Source organism: Bos javanicus, chromosome 27, assembly GCF_032452875.1.
Source record: "Bos javanicus breed banteng chromosome 27, ARS-OSU_banteng_1.0, whole genome shotgun sequence".
Taxonomy (NCBI): Eukaryota; Metazoa; Chordata; class Mammalia; order Artiodactyla; family Bovidae; genus Bos; species Bos javanicus.
The window spans coordinates 32,158,455-32,177,048 of NC_083894.1; the positions used below are offsets into that span (position 1 = coordinate 32,158,455).

An 18,594-nucleotide genomic window follows, 5' to 3' on the forward strand; every position below is an offset into this window, starting at 1 on the left:
CCATCATTATTATCATTCTTTATCTCTCCTGTAGTTTTATTACATTTATATATACTCTTTAAAATGTTTAAATATATTTACCTTTGCAGAAGGAGGATCTCACCCATGGAATATTGTAGTACTTAGACTCTCCTTATTTTATATTTCTAAGATACACTCATATTTCTGAGTGTTGCTATAGTTAATTGGTGTTTGAAGAAGGGAATGGCTACCCACTCCAGTATTCTTGCCTGGAGAATTCCATGGACAGAGGAGTCTGGAGGGCTATAGTCCATAGGGTTGCAAAAAGTCGGACACGACTGAGCAACTAACACTTTTACTTTTTTTTTTCATTGTTATAAGATTTCATTGACAGAGTAAACTTTATTTATCCACTCTTGGTCTGATTTGAGTTGTTTCTAGACTTTTCTGTTGGAAGTAGTTTTGTTATTAACATGGCCTGTATATGGCTCTTGGTGGATCTGTGCAAGAGTGTCTATGTGTATGGGGGGAGGAGTGGTGGAGGTTTAATGGTATAAAAAAATGTGAATGTTCATTTTAGGAGATAATAGCATGTTTTGCCAGGTGTTTACACCATGTTTGAAGCTTACTGGCAATGTGTAAGGGACTTTGTGTATCTAAACATCTGTGCTTTTTTCTAACAGTTGACATGGTCATACTTTTTCATCTTTGCAATGCAATCAATGTAAAATGGAATCTCATTGCGGTTTTGATTTACATGCCCCTTATCACGAAGAGTATAGTTTCTCTTCATGTTCATTACCCATATGTGTTTCATCTTTCTGTGAAATGCCTATCCATGCGTTTTGCCCATTTTCCTACTGGATTGTTGGTGGGGGTTTTCTTACTTAATTTCTGCTACTGCTACTGCTAAGTCGCTTCAGTCGTGTCCGACTCTGTGCGACCCCATAGACAGCAACCCACCAGGCTCCTCTGTTCCTGGGATTCTCCAGGCAAGAACACTGGAGTGGGTTGCCATTTCCTTCTCCAATGCATGAAAGTGAAAAATGAAAGGGAAGTCGCTCAGTCATGTCCGACTCCTCCCAACCCCATGGACTGCAGCCTACCAGGCTCCTGCGTCCATGGGATCCTCCAGGCAAGAGTACTGGAGTAGGGTGCCATTGCCTTCTCCACATAATTTCTAGGAGAGCTTAAAATATTCTGACACTAATTCTTCATCAATGATGTGAACTGTAGCCATATTCTTCCAGTTTGTAACTTGTCTTTTCTCAGAGTATTAGATGTCTTTTGATATTCAAAAGGTTTTAATATTATAGTTCATATTTTCAATATTTTCAACTGTATTTTAAAACTTTTTAGTTTTTGCTTAGAATTTTTCCCTATCCCAGTATTTAAAAGATGTTTAAAATATTTATTTTTATTTATTTATTTGGCTGCACCAGACCTTAGTCGCAGCATTAGGGGTCTTTTTAGTTGCAGCATGTGAGCTCTTAGTTGCCACATGTAGGATCTAGTTCCCTGACAAGGTATCAAACCCAGGCCTCCTGCGTCAGGAGCTCGGAGTTTTAGCCATTGGACCACCAGGGAAGTCCCTTTAAATAAGATAATTAACTGCATTTCCTATAAAGAATTTTGGATTTTCTTTTTTTGTTTTAAATTCCTAATTCTACAGCAATTTGCTTTTTGTGTGACATGACACATGAATAAAATTTCATCTTTTTCCATAGACACCAATTTTATCAATGCTAGTTTTTGAATGAATCCTTTTCCCCTCACTGATTTGACATGCTGCCAGTTGAATAGATCTCTTCTGTTTTTGTTTTTTTTTTTTTTAATAAGTTTATCTGTCACTGCGTTAATACTATACTTTTTTAATTACTAAGGCTCATAATTAATCCTTACATATCCTAGGGCAAGTTTTTCCTCCTTGCTTATCTTTATTCAATAATTGACAAGCTCTTCTTGGCCCTTTATCTTCCATATAATTTTTATAATCATTTTATCATGAACTATGAAAAACTGCAAAAATTGATGAGAATCTCATTGCATTTTTGACTCAAAATTTACTTCTTTGTGTTACAATTTCTAACTCTGACTTCTATTTCTAACTCTAAGATAACTTATGGTTATCTATTTATGTAGTTCTCAATTAGTGTTTCTTAATAATATTGCAAAATCTCCTAGCTTGCTGTGTTTATTATATATTATATAATTTTACATATTTATATTGTAATAAATGTATATGACATTTTATAGGTAATTAATATTTTCTGATACTATTGGAAACAGTGTCTTATTAATTGTATTTTCTAGTTGTTTGCTTTTGGTATAAAAAAAATTGACTTTTGTATATTAATCTTCCATTCATCCATATTGTTAAATTAGAATATGTTATCACTTACATCTGAAATCTAAAAAAAAAGTCACCCTTACATAAACAAAATGGAGAGATGGTTTGCCAAGGGTTGGGAATTGGGAGAAATAGGGAGAGATTTGGTAAAAGGGTACAGATGAATAAAGTCTGAGGATCCAACATAAAACATGGTGATTATAGTTGATAACACTATTGTATAATTGAAATTTGCTAAGAGAGTAGAATTTAAATGTCATCACCCCCACAAAAGGTGAATGCGTGAGGTGTGATTGATGTGTTAATTAACTCAGTGGGAGGAGTCTTTCACAGTAAATACATCTATCAAATCATGTCATACACTAAAGTGAAAAAGTGAAAGTTGCTCAATTGTATCTGACTCTTTGCGACCCCACAGACTGTACAGTCCATGGAATTCTCCAGGCCAGAATACTGGAGTAGGTACCTTTTCCCGTCTTCAGGGGATCTTCCCAACCCAGGGATCAAACTCAGGTCTCCCACACTGCAGGCAGATTCACTAAATATTTTACAATTTTAATTGTCAATTTTGCCTCAACAAAAATGAAAAATGTTCTAAAGTTGTTTGCAGAATTTATAAATATCAAACAATTATCATTTTCCCCTTTGATCCATCAATAATTGAGAAGATGCATTGAGATATTTTATTACAGTGGCAGATTCATCTATTTGTGTCTCCAATTTTGTTTAAATGTTTACATATTTAGAAACTATTTTATTTAGTTGTTTTAAAATGCTATGTCTTTTTGAATAATTGAAATATTCTCGTTTGATCCTGAACTTCCTTGTTCTTAGTAATTCTTTTTTTTTTTTTTTGTATTAATCCAATTTGTATCTTTTCATGTCACTATGATTGATGTACCTGAGCTCAAGACCCATTCCTAGACTTCGGCTAATGGTATCAACATCACCTGAGCATGGGGATTAGTAATGGAAGATGTATATTTTCCAAGAGTATTAGGGTTTTTATTAAATGCACTAAATAATATAACGGTCTCTAAACCGAAGCCACTCTTCTTTTTCCGTCTTTGGCACGGCATCCTGTGTCCAGGGTCTCTCCTTCGTTGGAATTGGAAACCATATTTAAGCACCACATGGCCTATACAACCTTCATTTCTGGGTCTGCACTCAAGTGGGAGGATCTGAGGCGAGTTGCGGTAAGATCTAGTTCTTTTCCTCCTTGTCATTTCCCTGCTGCTGCTGCTGCTGCTGCTGCTGCTGCTGCTAAGTCGCTTCAGTTGTGTCTGACCCTGTGCGACCCCATAGACGGCAGCCCACCAGGCTCCCCCGTCCCTGGGGTTCTCCAGGCAAGAACACTGGAGTGGGTTGCCATTTCCTTCTCCAATGCATGAAAGTGAAAAGTGCAAGTGAAGTCGCTCAGTCGTGTCCGACTCTTAGCGACCCCATGGACTGCAGCCCACCAGGCTCCTCCGTCCATGGGATTTTCCAGGCAAGAGTACTGGAGTGGGGTGCCTAAGCTACAACAATTAAGATGATAGTGTGTTGGTCTTCCCAAAGGTATTACTCCAGACTCTTAACTGGAGTAAATACAACTCCTTCAACTTATTGATCGTAGAGGAAATGTTAGCAATTGGCCTTCAAATCCTTCTTGACAAATACCAAATTGACCTCACTGTTTACATACACTTACATTTAAATTTTTATTTCACTGAAATCTCTGTCTACAGCAGTTTTATTTTATTGTTCTAATTGATCTGGAAAAGTTGTGGATAGCAGAAGTCTGTTAGATCTTTCTATCCAAGTAGGATTCTTACCAGATGACAGATTTCTAGGAGTCTGTCAGCTTTCACCAACTTCTCTTAAACACACTGATAGGTCCTCTCATAGAAAGGGCATGAATGAAGATAGCAGAGATCCCATTTAGGCTGAGATTAAGACAGATACAAACCCTCCAGATATCTTTCATTTAAGGCCAAGGCCAGCATCCTTTCATGTTTTAGGTTTCACAGAATCATATATACCAAAAGCTTCAGTTTTTAAAGCAGAGATTTACAGAGTCAACACAAAGAAGTGAAGCAAAAACTGACACAGGCAAAATAATCTTTCTCCTTCCTGCAACTTGGGATAAGAACCTCTTCAGTATTTATTTATTTATTTTTTTGCTAAACTGAAAGGCAATTGCTTAAAAGGTCTTATTGCTCATGCAATTGCTTAAAAGGTCTTATTGCTCATCACTGCTCATAAATTGATGTTTTTGGATGATAGGAAAAATATCACTATGCACTATTCCCATTTTAAAGCAATCTGCATCTGTGTCAGGGACCCTGATCCATCTAAGGTGCCTCTCTCAGGTATCCTTATCACCAGTCCTTCTGGAGTGCGCTTTCTCTCTCATTGGAATTCTATGACAAAACCATGGGCTGTCAAGGTGGCTCAGTGATAAAGAATCTACCTGCTATGCAGGAGATATGCGATACGCAAGTTCAGTTCCGGGTTCGGGAAGATCCCTGGAGTAGGGATCTTCTACTCCAGGGCCACCTACTCCACTATTCTGGCCTGGGAAGTTCCATGGACAGAGGAGCCTTGAGGGCTACCATCCACGGGGTTGCAAAGAGTCAAGACACGACTGGGTGACTGAGCATGCACCAGGTAACAGAACCCTAAGAAAAGCCCAAACGGGAACAGGCAAGCATGGCCCATGCAATTAACAAGGTGACTGCCGTTTCATCTTGAAGAATAGGTGGACTCTGCAGAAGCGTGCCTGATCATAGCCAACCCCCTATGCAGTGATTCACATGCTGAAGACTCTTCAAACATTATGAGGTAAGAAGCCGGTGCTGTGTCTTATATGCTCAGATTCTGGTCTTTATTTTCTCTCCTTTAAAATAAAGCCCAGTACATAGGACTAAACAGGTGTCATCTATCATAGCACAGAGGATTCATCATATTCCAGGTTTCTGCCTTATTTTTTGCCCCCAGAGACAGCAGATGTATGAAAAAAGGAAGTCAAAATACAGTTTCCTGTATGTTGATGTGCTTTTCCACTTACTTTCCTGTAGTTTTATATGAATAACAGCTGTGTAAATTTAAAAAGCAAACATACAGATAACTGATAAACTGTTCAGATAGCGCCTTTCTCACTAACGTCATCTCAAAAATAAAGATAGCACGTGTGATTTGTGAACCTTATTCAGAGACTTTATTTACTGGGTTTTTTTTTCTAGGAGTCTTAGTGAAAGGTTGTGTGTGGTTCAGTATGGTGCACTTTTGACTTTTGGCTGTATTTTCAAGATGGCTATGGGTAGTGTTACCATCCTGAACTGAACTATCCATGAGCAAGAGCTTAATTTGTGGTAACAGATTTAAATGCAATGCCATTGAACCTAATCCAGACAACCTGTTGGCGCTCAGAGCAAAATAAATGTATATAGCTGAAGGTTACTCTACAAAAAGCAAGAAACAGCTATGCAGTAAATATGAGAAGGATCTTAGTTTCTTATTTTGTAAAAGTTATTTTGAGAAAGTTGTGTTAGACAGTCTATGAGCTACTTCAATGATAGACAGCAATTCAGTCCCTATTTTTTTTTTAATTAATGTGTTTGAGTTTGAAAGCTACAATGTATGAAAATTCCTCCTCAAGAATTGGTCCCAGATGACCACAGCTATTAATACCAAGAGCTGGCCTTACCATAGATATAATTTGCTAAGTCACTAAAATCATAGTATTCTTCCACATGTATGCTATTAAAGATCATAACAAAGAACTTTGTAATATGTGCTTTTCCTGTACTTATGCACACATCAGTTTAACTTTGAATTGAATTATATTACAAAGATGTTAGACATGGCACATCACTAATGAGAATATTTGTTGTTTATGTAGGGTGCTCTCTATCAAGAACTATTACCCTAACACCAGGATCATCATACAGATACTTCAGTCCCATAACAAGGTATTGCAACATTATAGCCTGTTCAGTCTCCTCCTATTTTGGTCTACAGACCTAGATGAACCTTAGTTCCTCCAAGTAATATATGAACTTACTATTTTCTAGTGGGTCTACACACAAAAGGTTTTTGCCAGTTGTAGGTGAAATTGGGAATCTCATTAAGATTATTAACCATATAAAAATGTCAATTTGGCAAGAGTTATGTTTATATACTTTAAAAGCTGCCTGATGGTCTGGAATCTGCTCATCCTGAATTTAGATGCTGACTCAGATCCTTCCGTTCGGGTCACCAACAGATCTTGACACAGCCTTAAATATTGAGAGCCACTAAAATAAGTAGTCAGGTTGGACAGTGACAAAGGTTTAAGAGACAGCCAAGGGCTAGGGCAGGGTTGAACAATGAGATTCATCTACTGCACAAGTCCACTCATTCAGGACTAGGAGAGATGGCTATTTTATCTGATGCATAGAAACCGACACAGAGAGTCAAATAAAAGGAAGAAACAGAGGACTATGTTTCAAAGAAAAGAATAAGATTAAACCTCAGAAAAAAAAACTAATGAAAAGGAGAAATAAGGACACACACAAGACTGAAAATGAGGGGATGGAAAAATACTTTACGTGCTGATGGAGAACAAAATAAATCTGAAGAAGCTGTACCTGTATCAGACAAGATAGACTTTAAAACAAAGACTTTAATCAGATTAAAAGAAGAGCATTACATATGATAAAGGAGTCAATCCAGCAAGAAGATATAACTTTTGTAATTATTTATGACACCAACATAGGAGGACCTAAATTTATAAAGCAAATGTGAAGAAATCTAAAGGGAGAAATAGACAGCAATACTTTGTTTTGTTGAAGAACAGTTAATGTAAAATGTCATTTTGGTTTCTGGTGTACAGTATTCAATATTTGTATATGTTGTGAAATGATGTAGTAATTCAAAATTTTTATAGATTATACTCCATTTAAAGTTATTTCAGAATAATGGCTATATTTCACTCTGCCATACAGCATATCCTTGCTTATCTACTTTATACGTAGCAGTTGGTGTTAAGAGAATTCCCTGCCCCTGTCTTGTCATTCCCTCCCTTTACCCACTGATAGCCACTAGCTTGTTACTAGCTTGTTTTCTGTGTCCATGAGACTGTTTCTCTTACTTTCTACCCTGAAACAGGCCTTTCTGCCAAAGATCCCCAGCTGGAACTGGAACGCTGGCGACAACATCATCTGCTTTGCTGAACTAAAGCTTGGATTCATCGCCCAGGGCTGCTTGGTGCCAGGCTTGTGTACCTTCCTGACGTCTCTATTTGTTGAGCAAAACAAGAAGGTAACCTTGTAAACTGATGTTGAATCTTGGCTCTGTCCCCATGTCCTCCTAAATGTAAGATCAGATATAGAAAATAAAAATTGAGGAAAGCAAGAAGGCCCTGAGAAGTGAGATTTGGCTTCTACTTAAGCTGAGAAGGGATTGAGAGATCTGGATTGAAGTCCCAGGCACCACACTGACCTTAAAGAAGTTGTTTACCTGAGTCTTTCCCAAGAATTATTATCGTTGCTTAGTCACTATGTCATGTCTGACTCTTTTTTTGCCACCCCATGGACTGTAGCCACCAGGCCCCTCTGTCCATGGGACTCTACAGACAAGAATCCTGGAGTGGGTTGCCATTTCCTTACCCAGGGGATCTTCCTGACCCAGGGATCAAACCTGCGTCTCCTGCATCGACAGATGGATTCTTTGCTGCTGAGCCACTGGGGAAGCTCTTACCTAAAAATATTTACTTGCGAAATAAAAACCATAACTCTGCTTCCTCCTTGCACTCCATGATGTTATGAAACTAAATGTATTCATAAATGTAGAAGCACTTTGAGTTACTGAAGGTAGAAATAGAAAATAAAACTTATTAGTGGAGATTTCATATATTAACATATAAGTTAAATACAAAGTAATGGACAATAATAAATAATTATTTTCATCGAGAAATAATTATACAAATAATCATTAAAATTTAATTTTGCAGATTACTTTGGGGCATTCTATGCAGTAATAATAAGAGTAGCCACGTGTTGAATGTATACTGTGTGTCATACATTTTAAATACATGATGTTTTAGTCACAGAAAACTAAACAAACTGATCACATGGACCACAGCCTTGTCTAATTCAGTGAAACTATGAGCCATGCCATGTAGGGCCACCCAAGATGGACAGGTCATGGTGGAGAGTTCTGACCAAACATGGTCCACTGGAGAAGGGAATGGCAAACCACTTCAGTATTCTTGCCTTGAGAACCCCATGAACAGTATGAAAAGGCAAAATGACTGACACTGAAAGATAAACTTCCCAGGTAGATTGGTGCCCAATATGCTACTGGAAGAGAGTGGAGAAATAACTCCAGAAAGAATGAAGAGATGGAGCCAAAGTGAAAACAATGCCCAGTTGTGGATGTGACTGGTGATGGAAGTAAAATCCGATGCTGTAAAGAACAATATTGAATAGGAACCTGAGATAAATTGGAAGTGGTCAAACAGGAGATGGCAAGTGTGAACATCAACATTTTAGGAATCAGTGAACTAAAATGGACAGGAATGGGCAAATTTAATTCAGATTACCATAACATGTACTACCATGGGCAAGAATTCCTTAGAAGAAATAGAGTAGACCTCATAGTCAACAAAAGACTCCAAAATGCAGTACTTAGGTGCAATCTCAAAAATGACAGAATTATCTCTGTTCATTTCTGAAGCAAACCATTCAGTATCACAGTAACCCAACTCTACGCCCCAACCACTAGTGCTGAAAAAGCTGAAGTTGAACAGTTCTATGAAGACCTACAAGATCTTCTATAACTAAAACCCAAAAAAGATGCCCTGTTCATCATAGGGGACTGGAATACAAAAGTAGGAAGTCAAGAGACACCTGGAGTAATAGGCAAGTTTGGCCTTGGAGTACAAAATGAAGCAAAAGCTAACAGAGTTTTGTCAAGAGATCGCACTGGTCATAGCAAACACCCTCTTCCAACAACACAAGAGAAGACTCTACACATGGACATCTCCAGATGGTCAATACTGAAATCAGATTGATAATATTCTTTGTAGCCAAAGATGGAGAAGCCCTATACAGTCAGCAAAAACAAGACTAGGAGCTGACTGTGGCTCAGATCATGAACTCCTTATTGCAAAATTCAGACATAAATTGAAGAAACTATGGAAAACCACTAGACCATTTAGGTATGACCTAAATCAAATCCCTTATGATTATACAATGGAAGTGACAAATAGACTCAATGGATTAGATCTGATAGAGTGCCTGAAGAACTATGAACGGAGGTTCATGACACTGTACAAGAGGCAGTGATCAAGACCACCCCCATTAAAAACAAATGCAAAAAGGCAAAATGCGTGTCTGAGGAGACCTTACAAACACCTGGGCAAAGAAGAGAAGTGAAAGGCAAAGGAGAAAAGGAAAGATAAACCCATCTGAATGGCAAGGAGAGATAAGAAAGCCTTCCTTAGTGATCAGTGGAAAGAAATAGAGGAAAACAATAGAATGGACAAGACTAGAGATCTCTTAAAAAAAATTAGAGATACTAAGGGAATATTTTATGCAAAGATGGGCACAATAAAGGACAGAAAAAGTATGGACCTCACAGCAGCAAAAGATATTAAGAAGAGGGGGCAAGAATACGTGGAGAACTATTCAAAAAAGATCCCCATGACCCAGATAACCATCATGGTGTGATCACTCACCTAGAGCCAGACATCCTAGAATGTGAAGTCAGGTGAACCTTAGGCAGCATCACAATGAACAAAGCTAGTGAAGGTGATGGAATTCCAGCTGAGCTATTTCAAATCCTAAAAGATAATGTTGTGAAAGTGCTGCACTCAATATACCAGCAAATTTGGAAAACTCAGCCATGGCCACAGGACTGGAAAATGTCAGTTTTCATTCCAATCCCAAAGAAAGGCAATGCCAAAGAATGTTCAAACTACTGCACAATTGCACTCATCTCACATGCTAGCAAAGTAATGCTCAAAATTCTCCAAGATAGGCTTCAATAGTACATGAACCAAGAACTTCCAGATGTTCAAGCTGGATTTAGAAAAGGCAGAGGAACCAGAGATCAAATTGCCAACGTCCATTAGATCATCAAAAAAGCAAGAGAATTCCAGAAAAACATCAACTTTTGTTTTATTGACTACACCAAAGCCTTTGACTGTGTGGATCACAAGAAATTGTGGAAAATTCTGAAAGAGATGGGAATACCAGACCACCTGACCTGCCTCTTGAGAAATCTGTACGCAGGTCAGGAAGCAACAGTTAGAACTGGACGTGGAACAACAGACTTGTTTCAAATTGGGAAAGGAGTACATCAAGGCTCTATGTTGACCCCCTGCTTTTTTAACTTATATGCAGAGTACACCATGGGAAATGGCAGGCTGGATGAAGCACAAGCTGGAATCAAGATTGTCAGGAGAAATATCAATAACCTCAGATGTGCAGATGATACCACCCTTATGGCAGAAAGTGAAGAGGAACTAAAGAGCCTCTTGATGAGGTGAAAGAGAAGACTGAAAAAGCTTCTTTAAAACTCTACATTCAGAAAATGAAGATCATAGTATCTGATCCCATCACTTCATAGCCAATAGATGGGGAAACAGTGGAAACAGTGACAGACTTTCTTTTCTTGGGCTCCAAAATGACTGCAGATGGTGACTGCAGCCATGAAATTAAAAGACACTTGCTCCTTGGAAGAAAGATGTGACCAACCTAGACAACATATTAAAAGGCAGAGACATTACTTTGCCCATCAGAGGTCCATCTAGTCAAAGCTATAGTTTTTCCAGTGGTCGTGTATGGATGTGAGAGTTGGAGCCTAAAGAAAACTGAGTGCCAAATAATTGATGCTTTTGAGCTGTGGTGCTGGAGAAGACCCTTGAGAGCCCCTTGAACTGCAAGGAGATCCAACCAATCAATCCTAAAGGAAAGCAATCCTGAATGTTCATTGGAAGGACTGATGATGAAGCTGGAGCCTCAATACTTTGGCCACCTGATGCAAAGAACTGACTCATTGGAAAAGACATGATTCTGGGAAAGATTGAAGGCAGGAGGAGACAGGTATGACAGAGGATGAGATGGTTGGATGGCATCACCGACTCAATGGACATAAGGTTGAGCTCTGGGAGCTGGTGATGGACAGCGAGGCCTGGCGTGCTGCAGTCCAAAGGGTCGCAAAGAGTTGGACAGGGCTAAGTGACTGAACTGAACTGACCTGATGTTTCTCTTAGTATTTCAAGGGAGTATCCCAGTTGTGGAAGCTAACTAATTGACTGTATAATAAGTTAATGAGTAACAGACAGAAAATTGTCTGACTTACAGTCTTACTACTGTGCCATGTGCCTCTGGCTGTTGGATATCTACTCCCAGTCTCCTACATCAGGTTTGTTGATACCTTTGCTTGAGACAAATTAAGTGGCTCAATGGACCACCAGGATGAAATATGATAGCACATAGCATGGCCTTCCAAATGCCATCCCCATGAAGCACTTCCAGGAAAGATATTCTTAACGCTCAGCTGGGTCTGGAAAACTCAAAGTTTCTCCAGAGAGTGACCTTTCTCTCCATCTAATTATGCATCCACATTTGACTTTTCTTATGCTCAATTTTCTTTATGACTTCTCTTTGCACTTTATTTCCTTTTTTCAAATAAATGTTTAAAAAACTGGCATTCCTTTTCTGGTCCCTTCTCCAATACTGTAAAGAAAAAGCAAAAGAATTGAAAGATTCAAAAGATAGTCTGGCCAGCAAAATGCTCACTGGCAACCACAGAATTCCTTCTGTGAATATAAGGAGATGAGGCTTCCCAGATGGCGCTAGTGGTAAAGAACCCGCCTGCCAATGCAGGAGACGAAAGAGATGCGGGTTTGATCCCCGCATGGGAAGATCCCCTGGAAGAGGGCATGGTACCCATCCCAGTGTTCTTGCCTGGAGAATCCCATTGACAGAGGAGCCTGGTGGGCTACAGTCCAAAAGGTCGCAAAGAGTCTGACATGACTGAAGCGACTTGACGGGTAACACACACATATACAGAGAAGTAGAACCAGCCGTCAGGCAGTCAGCGTGAGCCTTGGTGATGCTACAGCGAACAAACTTTAACGTTCACTTAGCGGTCACTGTGTGTGACCCAGAAAGTGGCTGGGGAGGACATTGTCTCCGCCTGTGCATTATAAGTTTAGAAAAGCGAGAGTTAACTCAGTATCTGTTGTGATGACTGTGATTTTACTCTCCGTGTCTGGAGAAACGAGAGTGAGAACTCTACATGACGACTTTGTCTCCTTCGTGGAAATACAGACGGTACAGATGTACAGCCTGCCCTGTTGTGGCTTTGTTTTCTGTCCTTGTTTGTTGTTGGTTTTTCCTACTGTTTGTCTAAGTTGGAACCTCCTCAGTGATGATGGGCACCTGTCAGTATTCATACAGTGGCTTCTGGAAGCTAGGAATTAAGAGAGACTTGGGGTCATGATCATCTGTTGATCAGGGAATTGAAGTCTGAAACCCCCTTTCAGGAATTCTAAACTGGTCAGAGTCAGGGCAAAATTTTCTCATGTTGTACTCCACTTTGGTGCTTTAGATTCTGTAATTAATTAACTTAATTAACTAAAATTAATTCAATTAATTATTAACTGAAATTGATTAAACCTATTAACTTAGATTTAATGGTCAGGATGCCACTGTCTTAAGGCCTACTTTGCTCGGATAAGGCATTTAAACTTTCTCTGACAGTTTCTGCATCTGTAAAATAAGACTTGCTAATCCCTGGTGGCTCAGAGGTTAAAGCGTCTGCCTGCAATGCGGGAGACCTGGGTTCGATCCCTGGGTTGAGAAGATCTCCTGGAGAAGGAAATGGCAACCCACTCCAGTATTTTTGCCTGGAGAATCCCATGGACAGAAGAGCCTGGTGGGCTACAGTCCACAGGGTCGCAAAGAGTCGGACACGACTGAGCGACTTCACTTCACTTCAATCTAATCGTAGGCTTCCCAGGTGGCGCTAGTGGTGAAGAATCCATCTGCAATGCAGGAGACATAAAAGACGTGGATTCGATCCCTGGGTTGGGAAGATCACGGCAAGAAGGGAATGGCAACCCACTCCAGTATTTTTGCCTGGAGAATCCCATGGACAGAAGAGCCTGGAGGGCTGCAGTCCATGGGGTTGCAAAGACTTGGGCATGACTGAAGCAACTTAGCACGCATTCTACTTGTGACCTGATTTTTCCCAGGTATTGAATTAATATTTGTAAAACTTCTGAGCAGTCAGATTAGAAAGCCTTGGGTCAGTGCCACATATTCTGACTCTACTGATCTATATTGAATATATGGTGAGAAACTGAAGTCTGAGCAGCATTTCTGGTTGGTTCTAAGCATAGCATTGCCTTAAACTTAAACTTGGATTAGATTTAATCCAACTGATTTACTTGAACTCCCTGAGTCTACTATCCAAATCCCAAATCTGTCTTGTCTTCCTGTTTCTTTTTCTGATTAAAAAAAAATGACACAAGAAATCTTCATGTCTATGGTTATTTTTTGAGCCATGTGCTCAGTTGTGTCCAACTCTTTGTGACCCTATGGACTGTAGCCCACCAGCCTCTTCTGTCCATGGGATTTTCCAGGCAAGAATACTGGAGTGGGTTGCCCTTTCTTCCTCCAGGAGATATTCCTGACCCAGGGATCAAACCCACATCTCATGTCTCCTGCACTGCAGGCAGATTCTGTACCTGCCAAGCCATCAGAGTTTTACTTTATTGCATAAGCTGGAACCTTTGGGTTGGCAGCACTAAGCCAGGTTCTGTAGTCAATGAGGACTTAAATCACGGCCTGAACTGCCCAAGGAGGTGAGCCTTCCTCAATTAAGGATTTTAAGAAAGTGGGAGGGGACTTCCTGGTGGTCCAGTGGTTAAGAATCCATCTTCCAATGCAGGGGATGCAGGTTCAGCCCCTGGTCAGGGAACTAAGACCCCCAATGCTGTGCCTGTGCACTAAAAGTTGAGACCCTCATGCACCCACTAGAGAGAGCTCGGGCACCACAGTGAAGACCCAGTGAAGCCAGTAATAATGGTAATTTTTAAAAAAGAAAATGGGAAAATGCAGGAGAGCCTGCAGCTTGGGACTCAGATGAGGTATGCTGGAAAGAAGTGGTCCTTTTTAGCAGGGCAGAATTTTTTTGTTCATCTGTTTCTTTTTTTTTTTTTTTTTCTCTCCCTGAACCACAAGATGGCCATCTGAGGCATGTTTCTGGGCTGGCCTTAACTCTCCAGCACCAAAGTGTTTCACAGTTCCTAGAAATTCCAGGCTTCATGGGAGATTCTGGGCTTTAAGGGGCCTGTCCTGCTCAGAGCAGCGTGATGGTGATTCTCATGGCTGCATGGGGAGGAAGAAGAGGATGATGCACAGAGAGAAAAACAGAATCCTGGGGGTCTTGCACAGAAGAGAGCAGCATTTAGCTTTTTCTGAGAGAGAAATCCTTCCATCACATTCCCCTTTGTCTAGAAACCTGCCGCTGTTCTTGATTTTTACATTGTCATGTCCAAGCATTGGGATGGCTTTTTGAGTTTATTAGAACCAAGAAGGGTTCTGATCCTGAGCAGAAGTCATCGATGTTTTCATCCTTGTGGTATATGATTAGTCAATGACTAGGAAACTAATATTTTTTTTAATAATCTTAAACAGCCATATCTAGGAGGAGATGAGTTAGAGTGCACATTCCCCTTCTTATCTTGTTGTTCCTGACTCAAAAACCAGTCTACCTGCTGAAATAACTGGAAGAAGAATTCATTTCTAGCAGGAAGCATGAGTAAATCATGATGCTTCCTCTTCGTTATCAGAGTCATTGAGATGTACGATGGAGTTTTAGTTCTTCCTTTGACATTTGTCCAGTTAATCATGAGGACAAAGCTCCTTTCTTTTCATTAAAAAAAAAAATGTTTTATACGGACTTCTTTAAAATCTTTACTGAGTTTGTTACACTGTTGCTTCTGTTGTTTATGTGTTGGTTTTTTTGGCTACAAGTCATGTGGGATCCTAGCTCCCTGACCAGGGATCAAATCTGCACCCCCTGCTTTGGAAGGAGAAGTTTGAACTCCTGGACCACCTGGGAAGTCCCGACAAATGTCCTTCCTGGGACCTGAATGCCAGTGGGCACTGGTTTGGTACTGGGCAGAGCACACAGCTTGAGCTAGTAGACCCTGAACTCCACGTCACCCTGCCTCCCGTGGCCTGGCTGTGTGTTCCAGATCTGTCCTCACGAGCCCTGGCAGCAGCTTTTCTGCAACGGCCTGAAGAACAAAATCCTGACGCAACGTCTCTCCAATGACTTTGCTGGGATGACCTTTCCTGACGCTTGCCAGTAAGTGAAGGGAAAACCACTCCTCGGTTTCGTGCCACGCGCTCTTTCCCCAAAGCTCACGGAGGGCTCGCTGTAGGCTTGGTGACAGGCCCCGAAGGCCTAATGATGAGTAAGTTGGAGCGTCTGCCACCTGGGCTGGGGGTTACAGTCCGTGCGGGACAGGTTCATGGCTGTCCCAGTTGGCTCCCTAGCTGTGAGTTCCTCCAGGGTGGACTCTCTCTCCACCAATGTCCAAACTTTCAGAGAACGTTTCCTGTTTGAGAGGCCCTCCCCTTGCCGAGGGGCGGTGTCCCCCCGGGCGCAGAGCCCAGCACAGCACCCAGCCCCCCATCACTGTGAGCGGGTGCTCTGCTCTCCTGTCTCACCTCACCCCCTCCTCGTCTTCTCTCCAGGCTCTGCTTCACAAAGATGCACCTCATGCTGATCGCCATCGAGTACAAGTCCGCCTGCCACGGTTACTGGTATCAGTGAGGCTTCGAACCTCTTCAGATTCTTTGAGGACACTCTTTAAAGATTATGATTTTGGCAGAGACAGAGCCGTAACTAAGCTTGTGGCCCTGTGGTGAGAGCTGGCCTCTCAGGCACCCAGGCAGCTGTGGTGTCTTTGATACTATCTATGAACACTGGGGTTCAAAAGGTTACCCTAGTGGGTGGGCAAAGGCTTTGCCTCTGTTGCGGTGGTCTTGCCCCAGTGTCTTTCATGATCAGGAGAGAGAGACGACAAGATCACCTTCTCAGATCTGTTCCTCTTAATATATTCCCAGATCTTGTAAGGCTTGACCGTAGATCATACAATGAAATAGAATTATTTGTGATCAAAGTGTTCCCACAAACCTTAGAAAGCCTTAGAAACTAATCTGAAAAATATGAAAAAAAAAATGGGGATTTGACTGACCTATGGGGCAAAGTTTGCTATTGATCAGGTAGATGAAAGAAAGAGTTACCCTTATTAGACCATAAGCATTTCCTGAAAATGCATAGGATAATATAAGAAGTATGAGAAGTGATCATACAATAAAAAAAGAAAATCCAGAATCAGCCACAATGATTTAGAGATAAAAGATGCTGGAAAACAAGAAAAAGTGGGGCTTAAGTGGAATGGGAAACAAGAAACATGCGGCTTGTTTGTATTTTTTTTTTTTTTAGTGGAAAACTTCCTTTAATTCTGATGTAAATTGTAATCAATAGACTAGGTTCAGAACCTGGCTCTGATTTGCCAGATCAGTGGCCTTGGAGAAGTGTCCGTCACCTGTAAAATGAGGATGTCACGCAAATGAATTCCTAGGATCACTTCCAGCTCTAAGACGGACGTTACCAGGAACCTAGAATCATAGGAAACCCTCAAAAATTCAGTAATTTGAATGATATCAGTACAAGTATCTGAAAAGTTAGAAAGAAGGAATAATGTGTCATGTACAAAGAGTGTAGAAGGTATCTGAGGGAAAGGACTCAGCAGGGTATGTCACAAAGCAAGTCCTTAAGGAGAGTGAAGACTGGTATCCTCTGGCTGCTACATTTTATTTAACAATTCCACCATACTCATGAAAATTTCAAAATCTAAACCCATGTCCAAGTTCCCTTTCTGCTGGAAATAGATGTGAGTGAGGAAGCTGGTGTCTTACTTCACAGGGAAGGCAGTTTGAGTTTCAGAGCAGCCAGAAGCTTGATCAGGGTTTTAACATCTGATCAGGTTTTAACATCTTTGGCCTTCAATGACTGGGATTATACATCAGAATTATTTGCAAAGTTTTAAAGACAGAGAATTCAAAACCCCACTTCTGAAAAATAGACATAGAATTCAAAAATACCACTTATAAAACCCAAATCTGTGATTTGGTTTTGAATCTCCATAATACAGTCATTTTTGTTCACTGGCAGTCAGAAATGACTGGGCCAAATGCTCTTAATACGTTTCCACATTTAACATCCCAGATTTCTATCAACTTTATTAGGGTGACTGTTAGGACACTGTGGACCAGAAACATGAGTGAGCAGCTAAGTTTCATGTATATTCAAGAAGTTCTGATGCTGTTTACTTCCTAGCAGACATCCACCCCCAAGGAGAGAGACCCCTGCTCTGACATAGATTTAACTCTGGTTTCTCTTGAAAGAGTCAGAGTTGCATCAAAAGAATAAAATCCTGATTTGGCAAAGATATTGGTAATAGCAGTCTTACATGATTGCTGGTTCCTGAGCAACACTACTTTAAGCATTTCACTTACATGAACTCCCGAATCCTCACAACAACACTGTAAGAAGGGTACAATTATTTGCTCCATTTTATGGAGAAGGAGCTAAGAAAAGGTAAATAGTTTTCCCAAGCTCGCACCACACCCAAGGGGCAAAGGAGACTCTGAACTCAGTCTGGGCACTTACGTGATTGGAGCTCTTCTGGTCACCTAGCTGTGCTAAATCCACCCAGTCATTACACAGAATAAAAGCAGGGCAACTCAGTGCTGCACTTTAGGCAAGTATATTGAAAAACTAGGGGAAACCTATCTCTCCTCACTTTTTATTTTCTTTTCTAATTGATACACTTGAGTAGGCTCTAGGATGGGCAAAAGCCCTGGGTAATCCTCAGAGTCTGTCTTGGGGAATAATTTATCACCTGGTAAGCGGTAAAGCTGGATCAGATCCCAGTTAGAGAATTTCCTGAGTCTGTTCCAGGGGCCAGCATTTTCTAACAGAGCAGCTTGTTGTGATTCATGAAGACAGGGGCAAGTCTTTGGAAAAAGTTCACCTTTTCTTGCAAATGCAACCAGAGAAGTTATCACGACAGTATCTTCATAACTAAGTATTCAATTTGAGTTCAGAGGACCCTGCCTTTAGAAAAGGACATATTAAGATGCAACTTGAGCATATGCTTCTTGAGCGGTGGACATCAGCCCATGATATTGGAGCAGGGGAGGCACAATCCATGCTTTTCAGGC

The 18,594-nt window shown here is 40.6% G+C and overlaps 1 protein-coding gene across 5 annotated transcripts in view; it reads left to right on the forward strand.

The window, feature by feature from the left end:
- Positions 1–18,594, forward strand: part of KCNU1 (potassium calcium-activated channel subfamily U member 1) — a 146,436-nt gene that overhangs the window by 41,145 nt on the left and 86,697 nt on the right. For all 5 annotated transcript variants that reach the window (XR_009734066.1, XR_009734067.1, XM_061404456.1 and 2 more), the window contains exons 11-16: positions 3,402–3,507; positions 5,052–5,134; positions 6,195–6,264; positions 7,442–7,594; positions 15,552–15,664; positions 16,057–16,125. Coding sequence is in view for 3 of the 5 variants with exons in the window: in XM_061404456.1 (XP_061260440.1) it covers positions 3,402–3,507; positions 5,052–5,134; positions 6,195–6,264; positions 7,442–7,594; positions 15,552–15,664; positions 16,057–16,125 (594 nt within the window). In the remaining 2 variants the exon portion in view is untranslated. The remainder of the gene's footprint in view (positions 1–3,401; positions 3,508–5,051; positions 5,135–6,194; positions 6,265–7,441; positions 7,595–15,551; positions 15,665–16,056; positions 16,126–18,594) is intronic.